The sequence below is a fragment of the Girardinichthys multiradiatus genome, chromosome X, assembly GCF_021462225.1.
Source record: "Girardinichthys multiradiatus isolate DD_20200921_A chromosome X, DD_fGirMul_XY1, whole genome shotgun sequence".
In the NCBI taxonomy this organism is placed as follows: Eukaryota; Metazoa; Chordata; class Actinopteri; order Cyprinodontiformes; family Goodeidae; genus Girardinichthys; species Girardinichthys multiradiatus.
Window position 1 is genome coordinate 17,734,748 of NC_061817.1, and position 19,227 is coordinate 17,753,974.

The following is a 19,227-nucleotide window of genomic DNA, read 5'->3' on the forward strand; positions in this document are numbered from 1 at the left end:
ACATTGCAGTGCACTTGGTTATTTTAACAGCCGATTCCTGTATAACGTCTTGACATCTAGATGCAGGAATTAAAAAGCAAGAATAGTGGCAATAATAAAAACTCACGCTGCAATAGAGAGGTTGGCGGCTGACAACGGACTGACTTCAGCCACCTCCTTGGCTTTCTGCAGTGCGATCTTCTGACTGGCAGCTTCCTCTTCTTCCTGCTCATCCTGTAGAAAATGATTATAGAAGAAAATCAGGCAAAGCATAAGAGAAACTAAGAAAACTGCAATTGCAAATGGGGGAACAAGAATAACCCTCCTTATAATAAACTCATATAATAATAAACTCCAGTGAAATGTCAAGCAAAACTTCAAAGTACTTTACCTTGGTCAATTCCTGTGCATTGGCTAAATTGTCCACAGCGATGGCCAAGAACACATTTAGCAGTGTGTCTAAGCACAGAGTTAAAAAATACAATTCATTGGACATTGCAAGAGAGTACATTACAGAAAGCCCATAAACAAATAGCAAATCCCATATATTTCATAAAGAGTCACCAGTTAACATATACTGGCTGCACAAAAACATATCAGTCATATCGTATCGTATCACATCATATCATATCATATCATATCATATCATATCATAACATATCATGACATATCATATCGTATCGTATCGTATCACATCATATCATATCATAACATATCATGACATATCATATCATAACATATCATATCATATCATATCATATCATATCATAACATATCATATCATATCATATCATATCATATCATATCATATCATATCATATCATCAATAAGTGAATAAATATGTAAAGTTACCACCATTGCTTTCGAACTTTGCCAAAATAAATGTCCATTATTAAGTACACATGTTAGTATTTAGCTCAGTGATTTATGTGCTTATGTGTTTCTTGACCACATTACTGTCAAAGGATACAGTTTCCAAAAAGAGTGAGCACAATGAAGAAGACAGAGAAGGCCATCCCTTTGTTAACACCACCCTGAGACTGAATGCCATCATACATCACCATGTTCCAGTCCTCACCAGTAAGAATCTGAAACACACACACAAAATTCAACAAGGTTACACCAAGATGCAGGAATTCAGGGAACAAATTGTATTTTTTAACAAAGTCCCTGTTGTCAAAGTAATTTATACACATAACAAGTACAATAAAATTGTTGTAACCAAAGCATTTTTAAAGTTTTTAGTTCTTTTTTTATGTTGATCAGAGTTTCTAATAACTTCTAATTAGTAATCTGTGACTTTATGTTTCCCTTAGGTATAATTATAATATAACACAGAGGTCAATTTATTTCAGTCACTGGCCAACGGGCTGGATAAGGATCCATATTTGTCTTGCAAAAACACCCACATTGTGGTCACTAAGTTTCCATAGCAACCATTAGATGATATCTACAGATATCCAAATAATTGCTTGGGAGTTGTGCCAGAAAAATGCCTTTTCTGTGGTACCATCATAAACATATTGATGTGTAGTTTACACTCTAGCTGGTTTTGGCATGAAACAGGTCTAAAAGGTTTGTTAAGAATGAAGATACTAATAATTTTGATTTGACAGTGATTAGTGTTGGTGATGATCTTAACAGGAAGAAGGGCCCCAAATTTAATTTAGCTTAAGGCCCAATACAACCTTTGAGCAGACCTGTTTAAATCACATAAAAAAGGTTGACTGAGGTGAAGAGAATAGGGCTTAAGACAGTACCAAGAGCTCTGAATGATAAAGAGAGATTGTGCAAATATGAATGGTCAAAGATGCCTTACTCTGTAAACTCCAACCTTGTGAAATAGTGTAGGAGAAGACTAAGTGCTGTTCAATTGGAATACTTTATTTACCTAAATGCTTCCATGGGATTTTGTCCCCTTAAATAAATGTGTTCAAAAAGTTTGGATTTTTCAAAAGTTTCCAATGTGAGATTATACTACTGATAACAAAGATGAAATATTTTTGGGGTTTTCAGCATATCTTTAGCAGGGGTGCCTATAAATATGGCCCCTGCTGTATGTAGATAATGCATGAAACCAGCATGAATATGTCAACACACGTTTTACGCAATCATGCTTATAAAAATATTAAGAATTCAAAAGAGAATTTTTCCTTTCATACTGTATGCCTGTGTGCAAATTGTGAAGTCTGATAAAAACAATTTTTTGCAATCATTTTCCCTGCCTCTCATCTTCCCTCTTTTAGAACATTAGAACCTCCGCTCACCTGAAACACTGTCATTATTGCTGCAGGGAACGTATCGAAATTGGTCGGAGGGGTGCCATTTTCAAAATTAAACCTAGTCGGAGGTGAATAAAAAGAGAGAAAATATGAAAAAAACACAACAAACAGCAGTAAAACTAGATTTGTCTCACAACTACAGCTTATTTTGTTTCCAAAAGTAACTTTAAAATACGACTCAGAAATTGACAATTAACAGAAATCTATCTCTTGGTGGAAAACTACTGCAAACGAGATCAATAATGAGAGAAAACGAGGAAAAAAGAGAGAGAAGAAAACAGCACTGACTGTCCTCCGAAGAGCTGCATCCCCAGAAGGGCAAAGACAACTATAAAGAGGAAGAGCAGGAAGAGCAAGCTGATAATGGACTTCATGGAATTGAGCAGAGAGACGACAAGGTTACGCAGCGATGCCCAGTACCTGATGAAAAGACAAAGGAAGTGTGTAATAAGTTGTGTTTAATGATGATTGTAACAAGATGTTGTTCATTTTGGATGGGAAGTGATAATTCTTCTGTGACTCACTTGGTGACTTTGAAGATTCTTAATAACCTGAGAGCCCGTAGCACGCTGATGCCAAAAGATGTGCCCGGTTGGATGATTGACCACAGCACTTCAAATATGCTACCACATATCACCTAATGCAAATACAAACAAATATAAACATGTTTTTATACATAATGAAATTTTACACACATAAGCATGCAAAAAGGGTTACTTCCTGTGAAATGCAGAGGTAAAGAAGGTGTTTGCAGCTTATTGTGGGTGTTAGTAAGTTTGTGGGTTTTTTTCTCTGTGTATATAGAGAGTGCATCCAAAATGTTGTGAGAAATGTTTCATATCATCAAATTTTAGTATCGGAGAAAGATAGGACTAATTAATAAAAGCAGTGATAAAGATTACATTTATTAACTTTAAAAAGCTATCCAAATCAACCTGGTCCTATATGAAAAAGTAAGTGCCCCCTGAACCTAATAACTGCTTGTGCCACCCTTCGTGGCTCTGAAACATTTGTGATAACTGGCCTAAGAGTCTTAACATGGCAGTGAAAGGACTGTGCCCCACTCTTCTTGGCACAATGGTTTTTACTCAACTACACAGAAAAGTGTTAGTGCATCAGTTATGGGTTGTATCCAGGTACTTTCTTATTACTGAATCATGAACAATTATCTTAAGTGAGACAAGTGAGGCCTGGAGTTCTTCAGATATTGTTTTAGGTTATTTTTTGTGACCTCCTGGATGAGTTGTGAGTGTCCTTTTGACGTTATTTTGATAGGACCACAACTTCTGAAAAGGTTCATTACTGTTCCATGTTTTCTGTGTGGTTCTCTGTGTCCATGGCTTTAATTGTGTTGTTTCCCTGGCGTCCCATAGACTTAGAAATGAATGTGTAACCTTTTCCTAACTAATAAATGTGAAAAACTTCTCATCTGGTTATGAATTGCTTTAGACTGGATCATGTTCTGTTGCATTTGAGATCCAACACTAACTATAACCCTAAACCTTACTTCATGTTGTCAAACAGGTTCGATTTGAGTAGCTAATAAAACTAAACTTAGTTGTCCAATTAATGTTGTTAATAAAATGTAATTTATGATCTTAACACAGGGGGCAGTCCCAGTTTTCAGTAGAGGCAGGTTGGTTAAGATAACTTTTTTCACTTATTAAATAAACTCCTTATTGGTCAAGCATTTTTTCATGACACAGAATCTTACAATGCAGTCAAAACAGTTGAAGGACGAGTTGAGGTAGGCCTGTCTTCCAAGGCCATACATTTTAACACACATCTCAGTCAGGAAAATCCCCAGGAAGATGAATTCAGCATAAACTACAGAAGGAAAAAAACAGTCAAAAAGAAAGAGAAACATTTTTTAAACTCCCTTTTTGCATTTTAAAGTAGGAAAGTTTTGATCTCAGCCAACAAATTTTTGCACAGTGCTGTTATGTCAGATGCATAAAGTGGGAAGGAAACTGTTAAAATAGAGTTTAGTTCAAAAAATTGTCAGCAGTTTAAATAGGCATATATGCTAAAATGTTATATGACTTATTCTATTTCAGACATTCAAGTATGCAGCTCTTGGTTGCTTTTGGATGCACTTGTTTGTTAATGTTCCAGTCAGCTTTTTCATGGATTTAGCCACATTACTGAAGAATTTGCTAAACCACTCCTTTTCTGTAAGCTGTGATGACAGCATTTCTGTATTTGCGGAGATAATCTGTACATAAAGTGAGCTTGCGTTCCCCTCCTACTCACATAGAAAATCTGAAAGTGGTTCAGGCTGGTCGTAGTGCACTACAGCCACACACAATGTGTTGAGGCCCACCAAACACAGCACGGTCCAGTAAAATGCTTGGGACTTAACAACACGCCGGACAAAGAAACGAAATCGCCGCTCCCGCCGCTTGAAAGTTGAACCCTCGAGTTTTGAGCTCTTGAGGCTGGCACGAGCAAATGGTGAACCTGGAAAAAAAAAATCAGTGAAACACACAGGTTTTAGCCTTTTAGAGACAATATCACAAGTAGATAAATTGCTTAACTTGTATGTTCAGCACTGAGAAGTTAAAGAGAGAAATTTGATCCTAAAGATCTCTGACTGAAACAACATATTCCCTATGTAGTATTCATTTCTGAGTACATTATTAATAAATGTATGACCTCTAAGGTAGCATTGAAACCAATATAAGGTCAGAGTAAAATCCTATATGACCACAATATGAAACAGTAACCTAATGTTTCTCTGACTTCAATTAAATATAGTGAGTTGAAAACAGAGTGTAACAAACAGAATGGTGGTTTTGCTTTTTGGAAATTTCTTCACATAATAACAATACTTTTTGTTAAGATTTCTATTTAATGTTGATTCCAGTGTTTTGCAAAACTACTCATACATCATGTGCAACATTTTGCCAGATTTCAACAACAAACTTTAATATATTTTACTAGAGCTTTACTGTGAGGTGTGGGTAAAAGGATATGTGAGTTCCTGTTTTTTTTTCACAAATAAAAATCTAAAAAGGAGTCCGGTTCAGCCAACTAGACATATTCATTTGTAAGTAAAAGGTTTAATTTTTAGCAAAACAAAACTCACTCACAGGAGGAGGCAGGAACAAAACAATAAACAGGATGGACAGGCAGGCAAGACAGGCATGCAAACATTTGAGTGACATGGTGCAGGTGGGCCGAATGAAGCTGATTGCTAAACAGAGAGTGAAAACAAAGGATGGCAGGAACTAAACATTACCCAGACATAATCAAACCTAAGACATAGCAATGGCAGAATATAATCCAGAAAGCAATATGAACAGAATACATAATCAGAAGAAACCAAACAATAACACCACCTCTAAAACAATAAACAAAAGCAGGTTCCAAAACTCAACTGTGAGAAAAAATAAGAGGAAAAATCCACAACCAAAAACCAAACACTCCAAATCATAACAAAAGGGTGGCATGCTTTTATATTCAACCTCTTTGAGTCAACACTTTGTAAAACTAGCTTTTGTGATTTTCTTTTGCAAATCTGGCACCTTTTATAGTATGTCTTTACCAGCGTTGCTTGATCAATCTTAGCCTTGATGGAGAGAATCTTTGAACATCTGTTTAAAGTAATTTATCACTCAGGATTAGATTTTAATCTGGATTTAGACCAAAAGGTGCATTGTCCCTTATTAACATGTTTTGATCTAAACTATTCCACTGTAAAGCTCACTGTAAAATAAGGGTTGTTGTTCCCAGTTTTTAGTTTAGTTTTTTCTGTACCTTCGTTTACGTTTTCAACCAGGAATGCCCTGTATTTAGCTGCATTCATATTCCCATTAATTTGCACCAGTTTCCCAAAACCATGATGCAACTGCCACCATTTTTCTCTGTGGGAATGATGTATTAGGGATGATATGAATATATACATAGCGCTTTGCATGTTTCCCAAAACGTTTAGTTTTGGTACCATCTGACCAAAGCACCTTCTTCCAAAATTTAGCTGTGTCCCCTACATGGCTTGTGGCAAACTGCACAAAGAGACTTCTTATGACTTAGCTTGACTATAGACTTGTTGCCCTGACATCTCACATCATGAAGGTCCTAGAGAGACTCCTGTTGGCCCACCTGAGTAAGCAAACAATAAACTATCAGGACCCCCTTCAGTTTGCTGAATCACTATGGAGTTGGAGTTGAAGATGCCATCATACACCTGCTTCAACAAACTCCCTGTCATCTGGACAAAGCCAGCAGCACTGTCAGGATCATGTTCTTTGATTTCTCCAGTGCATTTAACACAATCCAACCGGATTTGCTTTGTCAGAAACTCCAGAAGACTCAGGTGGAGGCCTCAACAATCTCCTGGATCAAAGACTACCTGACAAACAGACCACAGTTTGTAAGACTGAAGGGTTGTGAGTCTAACCAGGTAGTCAGCAGCACAGGTGCACCACAGGGGACTGTACTCTCACCATTCCTCTTCACTCTGTACATCTCAGACTTCAAGACAGACTCCTGTCATCTGCAGAAATACTCGAATGATTCTGCAGTCGTGGGGTGGATCAGAGATGGACAAGAATCTGAGTACAGGAAGGTGGTGGACCACTTCGTGGCATGGTGTGGAAACAATCATCTCATCTTGAATGTGACTTAAACAAAGGAGATGATTGTAGATTTTAAGAGAAACAGGAATAAGTCAAAAACTATTCCCATCATGGAAGAAGAGGTGGAGGTGGTGCAGGAGTATAAATACCTCGGTGTTCACCTGGACAACATACTGGAGTGGAGATGCATCTGTGAAGCCATCTACAAGAAGGGACAGAGCAGACTGTACTTCTTGAGGAAGCTTAGGTCCTTTGGTGTTTGCAGCAAGATGCTGCATATCTTCTATAAGTCTGTTGTGCAGAGTGTGATCTCTTCTACCATCATCTGCTGGGGAAGCAGCATCAGAACCAGGGACTTAAAAAAGCTCAACAAGCTGATAAAGAAGGCTGGCTCTGTTCTGGGGACTCCTCAGGAACTTCTGGAGATCATTGTGCAAAGAAGGATTCTTCATAAAATGAAGAACATTATGGAGAACCCTGAGCATCCCTGAGACTGTCCTACAACAACATTGTGTCTTCAGTCAGAGACTTCTTCAGATCTGCTGTAAGACGGAGCGCTACAGGAGATCCTTCCTGCCCACAGCCATCAGCATCTACAACGGCTCTTTTAAGAAACCTTCATAATGAGCTACAAGATTTAATTTCCCTTTGGGATTAATAAAGTATTTTTGAATTGAGTTGAATTGAACAATGGTTTTATTCCTGTCAGTCTTTCTTACATGCCAGTTTTATGGAGTGCAAAACTAATGATAGTCTTTTCAACAATTCAGCAATCAATTAAGCATTAAATCAATCAACAGTCTATTCATCCCCTGACCTTGATATAAGTCTTTAGTTTTCATGATGCCTTTTGTTTATTAATGTTCTCTAAGAAACATCTGAGGCCCTTACAGTACAGCTGTATTTATACTGAGATTAATTTACACACCGACGTATTGTAATTACTAACTAGAAAGAAACAGCACGTGGGAATGCATATGCTGAATGAATGAAGCAGAAGATGCTCAAGAAATTGGAATAAGTAAAAATTATCAACAATCAACTGAAGAACACATGAAAAAGAAAGAGGCAGAAAGAAGAGGAAGATAAGAGAGGAGAGAAAGAGTGGTGAAAAAGAAGCAGAAAGGAAAGAAAAAGACAAGAAAAAGAGGAGAGAAAGATGCAAAAAGGATAGAGACAAGCGAGAAAGGACAAAAAAATTGGGAGAAAGGAGAAAAAAGAGAGGGAAGAAACAGGGGAGAGAAAAAGGCAGAAAGGAAAGACGGAAGCCAAAATAGTAACATTAGCATGTGGGCTATCGCTAACATGTAAACTAACATTGACTTTCTAAGGTGGTAGGTGTTCGTCCTGTAACCGGTGGTTGCCGGCTCGATCCCCCGCTCTGTCTGTCTCAGTCTTTGTGTCCTTGGGCAAGACACATTACCTGCCTTGCCTGCTGATGGTGGTCTTTGTGGCGCTGATTGTATGGCAGCATCACTTCTGACAGTCTGCCCCAGGGCAGATGTGGCTACAATGTATGGAATGCCAAACTGTTCAAAATTGAATAAATAAATGAAACATTATGAAATAAGTATCTACATTAATAAATAATAGATAATAATTTAATGTGACAATGAAATTGTGAAATAATTGAATGCATATAAGGTGCTCCTCACACCTGACCTAAATGAAAGTGATTATCAGGGATCTGCAGCCCTGATGAATGTAAATCTACAGTAAAATTATTAATTATTTATGTCATTAATAGAAATGTTACTAAGGTTACTTTTCTGTTTTCCTCTATTTCTCAACCGTTGCCTGGATAGGCGTCTGGTCTGCTCTGTTACTGTAATGCACCTTGTATGCACGAAGCTAATCTTAAAAAGCAAGCTTACGTCGACTGGCATGACTGTCAGCACACTTGGCCGCAGTGAACTGTGCTGGGGGACACAGAAAACATAACAGCAATAACCCCAATGGTTATGCCAGACAGCACTAAAGTCTTGAGTGCTGTCCATGCGGACATGGTGCTCAATGGCTCTTAGGGTATCCACAATGGCGTCATCGATGCTAACATTCTGATTGGCCCCACAGTCATTCAGTCGTTAAGTGACATTATGAAGTAAATAGGCCATGGGGAAAAATTACCCTTATAAAATAAAAGCTGGCTTTTTGAAATAAAAGCTGACTTTTAAAAAATGACATTTTGAAATAAAAAAAATGCTGGAATTCCATAAAAATAGCCTCAACAATAATTTAAATTATTAGGTAAACATTTTAAATAAAAATAATTTTATATTATAAAGCTGATTTTAATGGAAAATGAAATATATTTCATAATAATGAGCTGAGAAATTAAGATGCATTCAATTATTTCACAATTTCATTGTCACAAATCATTATCTATTATTTATTGATGTAGATACTTCATAGTGTTTCATTTATTTATTTAATTTTGAACTCTTTGTGTTCTGTAACAATGTAGCTTACCACTGTCGGTGTGGTATGAATGTGTGGATGACTGATTGTTGAGTAAAGCACTTTGGGGTTTCTGGGGACTTGATAAAGCTATACAGGTGCAGGCCATTTACCATTTACTATTTACCGTTTACATGTAGAGTGTTGACAACAGTGTAAGCTAAAATTAACTAAAACAATGTTAGTTAAAATGCTAATGTTAGCATGTGAACTATCAGTAGCATGTTGACTAACATTAGCTTGCTCTGTTTAGTATGACACCAATAGTTTACAAGGAAAAAATAGCTAAATAGCTAATGCTAGCTAAAATGCTAACATAGCATGCTGGCCAACATTAACTCACTCCATGTTAATTTAGCTTTATAAGTGAATATATTAACTGAGGGAATATATTAACTGAAAACCTAATGCTAGCTTAAATGCTGACATTAACGTGTTGTCTAACACTAGGTATTAGTATTCTAGAATTGCGCCACTTAAGGTGGTTTGGCGTAGCTCTCTTACTTTTCATTTAGATTAATTCATTTTAAGAACTCTAATTCCTCTTGTGGTGGATAAAAATGTATTTGTCTGGACAATAAACCTCAATCGGACATTGTGCAGCTGGATGTATTTTGGCAGATGCTTTTTTTTTACTTTTGGACATTTGTTATGATGCACCACTGTAGTAACAGGTTTTTTTACAACTGGGAGCAGCTGATTAATTTCTCAAAAGCTCAAATAATATTTTAACTACAACCCCAAATCCCTGATGAGCTGAAAAGGAGGCAATGTGGATGCAGAGCAGGAGCAAAGAGAAGAGAGAGAAAGAGGAAGTTCAAACCATCTCTTCCATCGATTATGATGGGCAATGTGAGCCATTGGGCTGGATGAACTCCAAGCCCCACAATGGACCCAGTGTCATGATTTGTAGGTGTTTTTGGGTTCTTCTTATTATTATTCTTGATTGGGTTTGAATCATGCTTCTGTTTATTATTTTCCTGGTGATGCTTTAGTTTTTGTCTTCTAGTTCATGTTTTGCCAAGTTAGGTTTTTGGATCTGGTTATGCTTTATTTTCATGTTTTTCTAGTTATGTTTCTATTAGTTTGTATTTAAGAGTCTCTTTTCTGCTCTAGCCACGTTTTGTTCTCTCTTGTCTGTTTTCAATCATCTTCATTCAGTTCACCTACACCTAGTATTCAGTCTCCTCGTTTCACCTGGTTCTTGCTCCATATATACACATCTGTTCTGTTCATTCCTCATGGAAACATCACAGTTCATCTGTTTATGCCAAGCCTGTTCTGTCAAGCCTGTTTTGCCTAAGTTTGTCCATGCCGGCATCTGCAACTACCTGTCTGCCTGCAGGTTTCTTTTTGGTTATGAATTTTTTTTTTAACTCACCACGCCACGTTGCTGCCTGCGTGGCTGCATTCTGGGGTCCTCCGCCATACCAGCTGTGACACCCAGCCAGCATATTGGGAATACAGTATTGTGTGTTTCACTGAGACATGGCTGCCGGATCATATCCCTGACTCTAGGATCTCTCTGTCAGGCTTTCTGACCACAAAGCAGACGGAGATGTAAAGAGGAGCGGCAAACGCAAAGTAGGTGGACTATCAGTACTTGTGAACAACAGATGGTGTCATCCAGGACATGTTACTGTGAAGTGTTGTCTCTGCATTCCAGATCTTTAACTCTTAGCAATAGGTTTTTATCCATATTTTTTACCCAGAGCGTTCACCAGTGTTATTATTTACAACAGTTTACGTTCCACCTTTAGCTGTTGCCGACACTGCATGTGATGCCATCAGTTCAGTTGTTGCTAAGCTACGGACACAACACCCCAATGTGTTTGTGGCAATATCTGGTAATTTTAACCCTGCTTTACTCTCTGCTACACTTCCAACATTTCAACAGTTTGTCAGCTGCTCTAGCAGAAAAAACAAAACGTTGGATTTGCTTTATGCAAATGTTGGACCACTTGTTTGCTGAGTATTGAATTATCTGCATGTTGTTGGACGTCACTGTGCCCCTCCAATGGCATCGGCCATTTTGTACCCAGGACAGCCCGCTCCTACATATCCCATCGAGCATTGTGACTGATATGACTGGGCGTCCCCAGTCTGACATCACAGGGTGCTATATAGGAGGCGCCCATGTTTGAAAAGCCGCCTTCTGCTGGAAACCGATCTGGTGATTGAAGCGCGTCACTTTAAGAGAAGAACTCTGTGAAGAGTTTCATTCATTCTCTCTCGTTGGAAAACGAACCATTCATAACTGAAGTCTGTGGACTAAGAAGGCCAGAGATTTCACTTTGCCGATCGAAGACGTGAGTTAACACGTAACTGGAGACACGGAGCTTCGGAGAGACGAACCGCTACCGTGTTTCATTTTCAAGTCGACTTTGATGGTCAGATCATATTTTTCCTTTTTGTCAAGAAGACCAAAGAACAAAGACTGACCGTTCCCCTGAAGTTAATTGTGGACGCACAATTAACTTAACCCCACTTTTCCTCGCTCGAATTCCCTCATTCGGAAGAAGACGACACAAGTAAAACCCATTTCTCTTTTTTTAATTTCTTTATTAGAAGGCCTGGGCAGGGTCAGAGGTTGTAGAAGCGATCAGAATCGCTGGTTAGGATCTCATGTGTTCTGAATAATATGTGCATGTAACCTTGCTTGTTGAAACTTTGATGTGTTATGTAATATCGGGATCCGCCGTGTTCCCCAGAGCTGTTTGTGTTTACTATCTGAACGCGGGTGCGTTGCAAGACTGGACTGTTAAAACGACCTCATGGTAAAATTCTCCATTTTACCTTTGTCTTCAATCTCACTGTGCTAGCTTGCTGCCAAAAGTTATCAATCCTTTGTGGTCAGGAGTTAAGGGGGAAGTTTTATGATCAGAAGATCATAAAGGACAGTCGGAGCTGCGCTCCAACCCCCACCACTCGCCACCACTCATATACCCCTCTCCCTTCGTCTGTAGTGCCATAAACTGCTGGTTGACTCAATACATACCCACTACCGTTTGTTGATTTTGCTTATTTAGATGTGTTACCCCTGTGTTTGTAGAATTTTGCATGTTGAGTAGGTGAAAATTAATAAATATTCACATAGATAAAGAGAGAGCGTTTGGTGTTTCATTGTGTGCAAAAAGTGATGTGTCAGTCAAAATAAGGTTCAAGTTCCACACGTTTCGGCAGAAACGGTCGATTAAACAGTGACATCTCCGGCAATAGTTATTAACTATTACGGAGTATTTAACGGTTGTAATTGTCAGAGGCGTTGAGCCACAATTACAACACCAGAAACATCTCTGGTCTCGATTCGTAAATGAGGATTTATGGTTAAGAAATTGATTTTCGTCAGATTATGATTTGTAATTATAATTATTGATCAAGATTATTCAATCAATAATCATACTCCCAACACAAACATCAAGGACTCTTACATCTCTAAAGCAAGACCTCCTTTATAGACAAATCAGATCACAATCTTGTTTTTCTCTGCTCAAATTATAAGACCCTTGTTCAGAGGCAACCTGTAATAAAGATAACTGTGAGAAGATGGTCACAGGAAGCTGAAGAAGCCCTGTGAGGTTGCTTTCAGGCTACAGAATCTATAGCCCTCTTTTCACCATAAAAGTTAGCATACAAGCATGAAACTCACAGCAGTTGCTCAGGGTACATCTATGTTCATGTAGAAAATCATATTGTATTCATAAGTATTTAATTTTCAGATGAACGTGTCAGCAAGCCTGATTTCTAGGTCACCGATCAGCTGTTATTACATAATTATTCAATACGCTATCTCACTACATTCTGTTGTCATATCAGCTCATCCCTGGTGTATTTTGGGCAGTCCTCGTCCATATGTTTAGGCACAAAAATGTTTATTATATTTAGAAAATTTGGACGGTACAATTTGGCTGTTTATTTGTTGAGCAGAGGGCCGTAGTTCGGCTTTCCATAAATAAAGCGCCGTAACACGCTCCATGTTGAGTTTAAACTGGCAAGCAGCAGATAGAAGCTCCTCCTTTTTGATGATGCTGTGAAGCGAGTGAAGCGTTGTCGCCCGTTTGCCACGCGAATTGCTGGCAAAATGTCAACAGCATGCGAATGAATCGAAAAATTCGCTGAAATCACGGTCTGTCTGAACGCACCTTAAAACTGATCTTACAATCACTTATATTGTGTAGTTATACAGATTGTGATGTTCTGATAAATGTAAAATTGCAACCGTGGCATGTAAAATTAAACAAACTTCAGTCTGTTTAGGATTAAAGAGGTGGTGAAAGAAGGTCGGGAGGAGATAAAGTTGGACTGAGATAACAAGGGCTGGTTAAAGACAGGGGGAAAGACAAGGGGCATCAGGAAGGGAGACATGTAATATCAGAAAAACACAGCAGTATAGAAGAAGACAGAAAAGTAAAGGGCAGAAGAAGGAAAGAGAGGGCGTTCAGATAGTGCTGAAATGCAGGATACGATACCATCTCTATGTCTCTGAGGTTTGTGTGTGCGTTTGAGAGAGACTCAATGAGACAGGTCATATCTTACCTAAAGCCAGATCTCCCTCTCCTTCCTCTGGATTGAGAAGCTCTGCTTTGCTCTTATGGTTCTTTGTGGCTCTTCTACGAGAACCTGTTGCAGGAAAATACTTTTCTTTAAGCCAATAATACTCATGATCAAATGTGTGGTTTTTAGTTGTTGCATGTTATTGAAAAAGCTCACTAATTTTGAGTATTATTTCATACCATCATACTCATTTTCATTCTCATCATCTGCCAAGATGACCTCTTCTACAAAACAAAGAGATAAAAAGTTATTATGTAGCTTTGAAACATTTGTACGTCATGTTTTTTGCAACACCAATAGACAAGATGAACACCACAGTTTAACATGACAAGATATAAAAGATCAAAAGTGAATAAGAGAGAAACTTTTTTCTTTTGTACATATGGCATTAAACACTTGAAACTCTGAATCTTGAATATGAGAATCAATTCACCTTTCTTTGTGTTTATATATGTTGGCCCATCCTACCAAGTGTTCTGACTTTATATAAAAGACACATGTTTAATAACTCGCAAAGGATCAGTCATATCAGATATGAGCCATTTTAATTCAACTACAAAGGCCACAACTCCGTGAGTTGAGTTACTTACCCTCACATTTAAGTTTTCATGCAAGTGGTCTTGTTGAAAACCTTAAAGGTCTATTTATATAAGGGGTCAAAGAAATGAATTGAAGATGTGAAATACTGAACATGGTAAAATTGAGTGCCATAAAAACTAACTTGTAATTAATATCGCCTCTGTGAAAATTAGAATCTGTGAATTTGGATTTCATTAAAATGATAACATGGTAAATATTAATGTTATAAATATTAAGGTTATCAAATTTAACATTGCCTGTTTTCATTCACTGCCTTTATTTTAGCTCTTCCACTTTTACCACTTTAGATTTATCATTAAGTGTATTAGATTCAACGTTACCCATTTTCATTCATTGCCTTGATTTTAGCGCCTCAATTTTACCACTTCAGTTTTATCATTCATCACGTTCACTGTGTAATTTGTGTAACTTCTGTTAGATCAGAATACGGCAGCAGACCTGGCGTGACAGCGAAGTACTAGTCCATAGCCATTCCCAAGCATTTTCAGTAGTAGGCAGTGATATCAATACCCCTTGTATGGGAATATGACAATAAACGATTTGCTGGAAGTTCTCTAGGGTCCACAACTCTGAATATAGCACTCTCAAAAATCACCAATATGAGTGGGATGCTGTAGGATCATTTTCAGGCTATGTGTGGTGACTATTTGTCAAAGGAAACAAATCAACCAAACTAAGGACTTAACTCAAATAATCACTGATGTGCACCATGGGTTTGTGGTTTAGGCGGTAACCTGTTATTCAAGAGAGTCCAATATACAAACAAAAGTATTTCTTTCTAAGGTTTATTTCCATAGAAACAAGGAAAAAGACAATGATAAATGTGGGTTCCATCCTTCCATCCAATAGTTAAACCCAGTGGTAAGTTCAACACAATGAGCTGGGAATCAGGCACCTTCTCTGGAAGATGGAGGGAAAACTGCTCGATTGGCTGAAAGCTGCCAAAGCGAGCTGGCACAAAGAAACGCCAAACCTCTTTTTTTTATTAAGTGGAATCTCAATAAATCTTAATAAACTGAGTAGCTAATTCTCTTTATTTTATTTTATTTTTTTAATTACCTCTGTTGTTTGATTTTCTGTATCATTGTAATGTTTTTCCTTGTGTGCAGCGCTTTGGGTGCCTTGTTGCTGAAAGGCGCTATATAAATAAACTTGACTTGACTATATTTGTTCAACAAATCTACATTCTCGCCTAAAAACATCTTAAAAGTTTATTTGGGGTCACTGAAAGCTTATTATTTAGATTCTTTATTCACAATTTTTGCCACCGTCGTTCGCGATTGTTGCCCGAGCTCGACCAATCTGCTTTGACCCGCAATAAATAATGGAAAATTGTAGGTCACTACAAAACTCGGCGGTCGTGCTGGTACTGCCATATTCCGATCTACTGGAAGTAACAAAAATTATACTGTGAACGCAATGAATGTTAAAACTGAAAATAAATGGTTTCCAGACTGACAGCAGATTGTCAGTAAGGAAAGCATTTAGCTCCATGTGAGCAAATGAGCAGCCAATCAGGAGCAGAACTAAAAGTACTGTTAAAGTGTCATCAGTTGTAGCCAACATAATAAGAGCTTCACTAACTGGTACGGGAAGGCCAAATTATTAACATTTCAGGGGAAATATAGGTTGGATTAGAACTAAGCATAACCAGTTGACATCTCTGATGAATTTAGATAAATTCCATAATCTCTCAGCCCCAAGTTTTGAATTATTAGTAATGTTTAGTTTATTACATAGGAGATTTTATGTAATCTTTTCATTGGACATGAACTGAAACATCCATTTCGATGTGCCCAATATTTGAAAATAATACAGTAATCCCATTACTCAGGTAAAAAAAGAACAAAACAAAAAGTTACAGCTCTGACTATTATTGTAAAGAGAGGAGTATATCTAATTATTTGATATAAATAATAATAAACTCTGACAGGTTGACTTCATTACTAATTTTGTTTCATATGGTTTGTGTCATTACTGATGTATAAATATAGTCTGGCATTACCCCTTTAATTTTATATTCGACTTAAATAGTCTAAACATACCCCTGCTTTGAGTTTTGTAAGCTAAATGTTTCAAAACAAGAACATGTTAAAATGCCTTTATTGCTATCCTATTATGTCACAGTAGTGCAGTGGCTGAAGAGGAGGTGAAAGCTATGCAGGCTAAAACTCCAGAAAAAAATAATGTTAGGCGATGTTTGTTAAAGAGTGCTTATGATTTATGACGCAATAATTCCCTCCTATTGTGGTTCTCAAATACACAACTTCCTTCTGTGTGGGATCCACAGGATGTATTGGAATAATATGTTCAGCATAGTGGAAAGGTTTACAAGACAGCAGTGTCCTAGCTCAGACCTGATAAGCACAAAATGTTCAATACAATATAAAAAGCAAAACACAAATATCAAACAAATTATGATAATTCAGTTGATTTACAAACCCTTTTTGGAACTATTGTCTATGTATTTGTTTATTTATCAATCACTTTCATCTGTGATACAAAAGCAATAAAAAAAATAAAGAAACACAGATTAAAAAATTTTCTGGAAGGGCTTAATTTTCAACAAATAAAAAAAAGTGATAATATATACCTTTCTATATGGATTTATGATTGAATTTGTTTGTGTTAAATATTGATATTGTTCAAAGCTAGTATCCAGTTCATTGTTTGCCAAAAGCTGAAACAAAATGCTCTTTAATGAAACAAATTAAAATGAAAGTAAAGGAAAGTTTTTTGATGGCATCATTCATCTGCAAAACAAATGCAACATGCAGTAAACTGTCCATACCAGCCTTGCAGATCCACTCCAGGTATCCATTCAGTTCCCTTTCAATCTGCTGCTGTCTTCTGAGCTTGAGGAACTCTCTCCTGTTCTCCACACGCTCTCTCTCTTTGGCAAACTCCCTAAAGAGACAGACATAAAGAAATATTTAGCTAATTTATTGTGGACTACATTACATTTTTATGTGTCTTTTACAACACACATGTAGGACATAAACCCGCATGCTTACCCTGACAACACACCAAGCACGAGGTTGAGCATGAAGAAGGAGCCGATGATGATAAGGGGGATGAAGTACATCCAGTTCCATGCGCTCCCTGAGGCGTCATTGCTCTGGAAACACACCCATACATTATGCAGAGTAGTCAGTGCTTTGCTCTGTGCCCTTTTTATTGATCTATGCCAACAGAAATATCACTTGTTGAGCTAATTCCCAATTTATCAATCAATTATTAACAGTTAGATAATTAAAGAAATTAAATACATTTGAAATTTTTAAAGTAAGCTTTGGGTGGTGAAGCACCTATAAAAGTATAGGTTGACAAAGACAGCGACCTTAGGAATTAGCGCTGATGATGTGTTTACTGGAATCCTAATTCAAGTTGAAAGTAGCTTTGAGAAAGAAATATGAAATTAAATGCAGTATTTGTATTATACATTTATACTTTTTATGTTATAAATTTAAATTACTAGCTCATAATCAATACATGTTAAGAGTTGACTTCCAATTTTCAAATTTTCATGCTCTATATAGCAGTCAGAAACACAAGCAAAACAGAAATGACATGAATGTGCTTAAAGTCATCTTAATAAGTAAATACATCTCTGCCACTCTATTTAGCTGCACTGTCAGAGTAAATAATGCATAAGAAGTGTTTTCCTCATTCCCTCTATGCCTCTAAAATTTCCCTGTTTGCGGCACTGCTTTCTTTTATTCTTTAGAGCCTTTATTCCTTGGGTCCATCATCTTTTAGAACCCTATATTCTCCCTTCAGTCCCAATTTAGGTGGTTGTTTATTTAGTATCTTTATTTATATACAGTTCTCTCTATTTCTCCATGCCCAACTCCACACTGATTAGCCTTTACACAAGTTACTTATTTTACCCTTTCCACAAACTGACCTCTGCTCATAATACTCTGTATTGTAGTCTCCCTGTCTAAAGTTACCCATCTCCTCCCTCATTCCTACATCCTGCATGTAAGCCGGTACTGCTGCTGTGTGCTCAGAGTACCGAAGATAATTTTTTTTCTACCATTAAAGTTTTATTGCTCCCCTTTCTCGGCAGCTGCAAGAATAACGTGGGCTGAACAGACCTTTTTAAATATGGAGCAGCACCGGAAAGGAGAGACAAGGTGAGAGAGTGCGAAAGATGGAAGAGCAGCAGAGGGATGGAGGAGAGAAAGATTACAGCGAATGAAAATAAAAAACATCAAACAGCAATTAGTGATAGACAGAGTTGCTGTTCAAGTTTGTCATTTACAGGTACATCTCAAAAAATTTGAATGTCATGAAAAAGTTTAATATTTTTGTCACTCATTTCAAAAAGTGAAACTCATACATTATATAGATTCATTGCACAGAGTGAAATATTTCAAGCTTTTATTTCTTGTAACTTCTATGATTATGGCTTACAGATAATGAAGACCCCAACTTTAGTGTCATAAAATTAGAATATTGTGAAAGTTAAATATTGCAAAAGTTTCCTGAGCCTCTAAATGGTCACTTTGTCTGGGTCAGTAGGCTGCACAATTATGATGTCAAGAAGGGTAGGAAGGTAATTGCTAAATAAGCTGGTTGTTTACAGAGTGCTGTATGCAAGCATATTCATAGAAGGTTGAGTGGAAGGAAAATGTGTGGTAGGAAAAGGAGCACCAGCAACTGGAATAACTGCAGCTTTGAGAGGATTATCACGCTCAGCTGTCTTACACATGATTGTGTTGCTTACTGACCTATACTGAGAGACAGTTGAGAGGCAAAGGAAAACTTTT

General features: G+C 37.4%; 1 protein-coding gene across 1 annotated transcript in view; it reads right to left on the bottom strand.

Moving 5' to 3' along the window:
• The window catches only part of LOC124862209 (voltage-dependent P/Q-type calcium channel subunit alpha-1A-like), a 108,567-nt gene that overhangs the window by 69,314 nt on the left and 20,026 nt on the right, over positions 1-19,227 (bottom strand). The window contains exons 6-17 of the mRNA XM_047356033.1: positions 17,467-17,570; positions 17,244-17,359; positions 14,032-14,076; positions 13,835-13,918; positions 4,515-4,721; positions 3,976-4,088; positions 2,786-2,898; positions 2,550-2,681; positions 2,247-2,319; positions 950-1,067; positions 371-438; positions 107-213 (exon numbers count right to left, since the gene is read on the bottom strand). Coding sequence (XP_047211989.1) covers positions 107-213; positions 371-438; positions 950-1,067; positions 2,247-2,319; positions 2,550-2,681; positions 2,786-2,898; positions 3,976-4,088; positions 4,515-4,721; positions 13,835-13,918; positions 14,032-14,076; positions 17,244-17,359; positions 17,467-17,570 — 1,280 coding nt within the window. The remainder of the gene's footprint in view (positions 1-106; positions 214-370; positions 439-949; positions 1,068-2,246; positions 2,320-2,549; positions 2,682-2,785; positions 2,899-3,975; positions 4,089-4,514; positions 4,722-13,834; positions 13,919-14,031; positions 14,077-17,243; positions 17,360-17,466; positions 17,571-19,227) is intronic.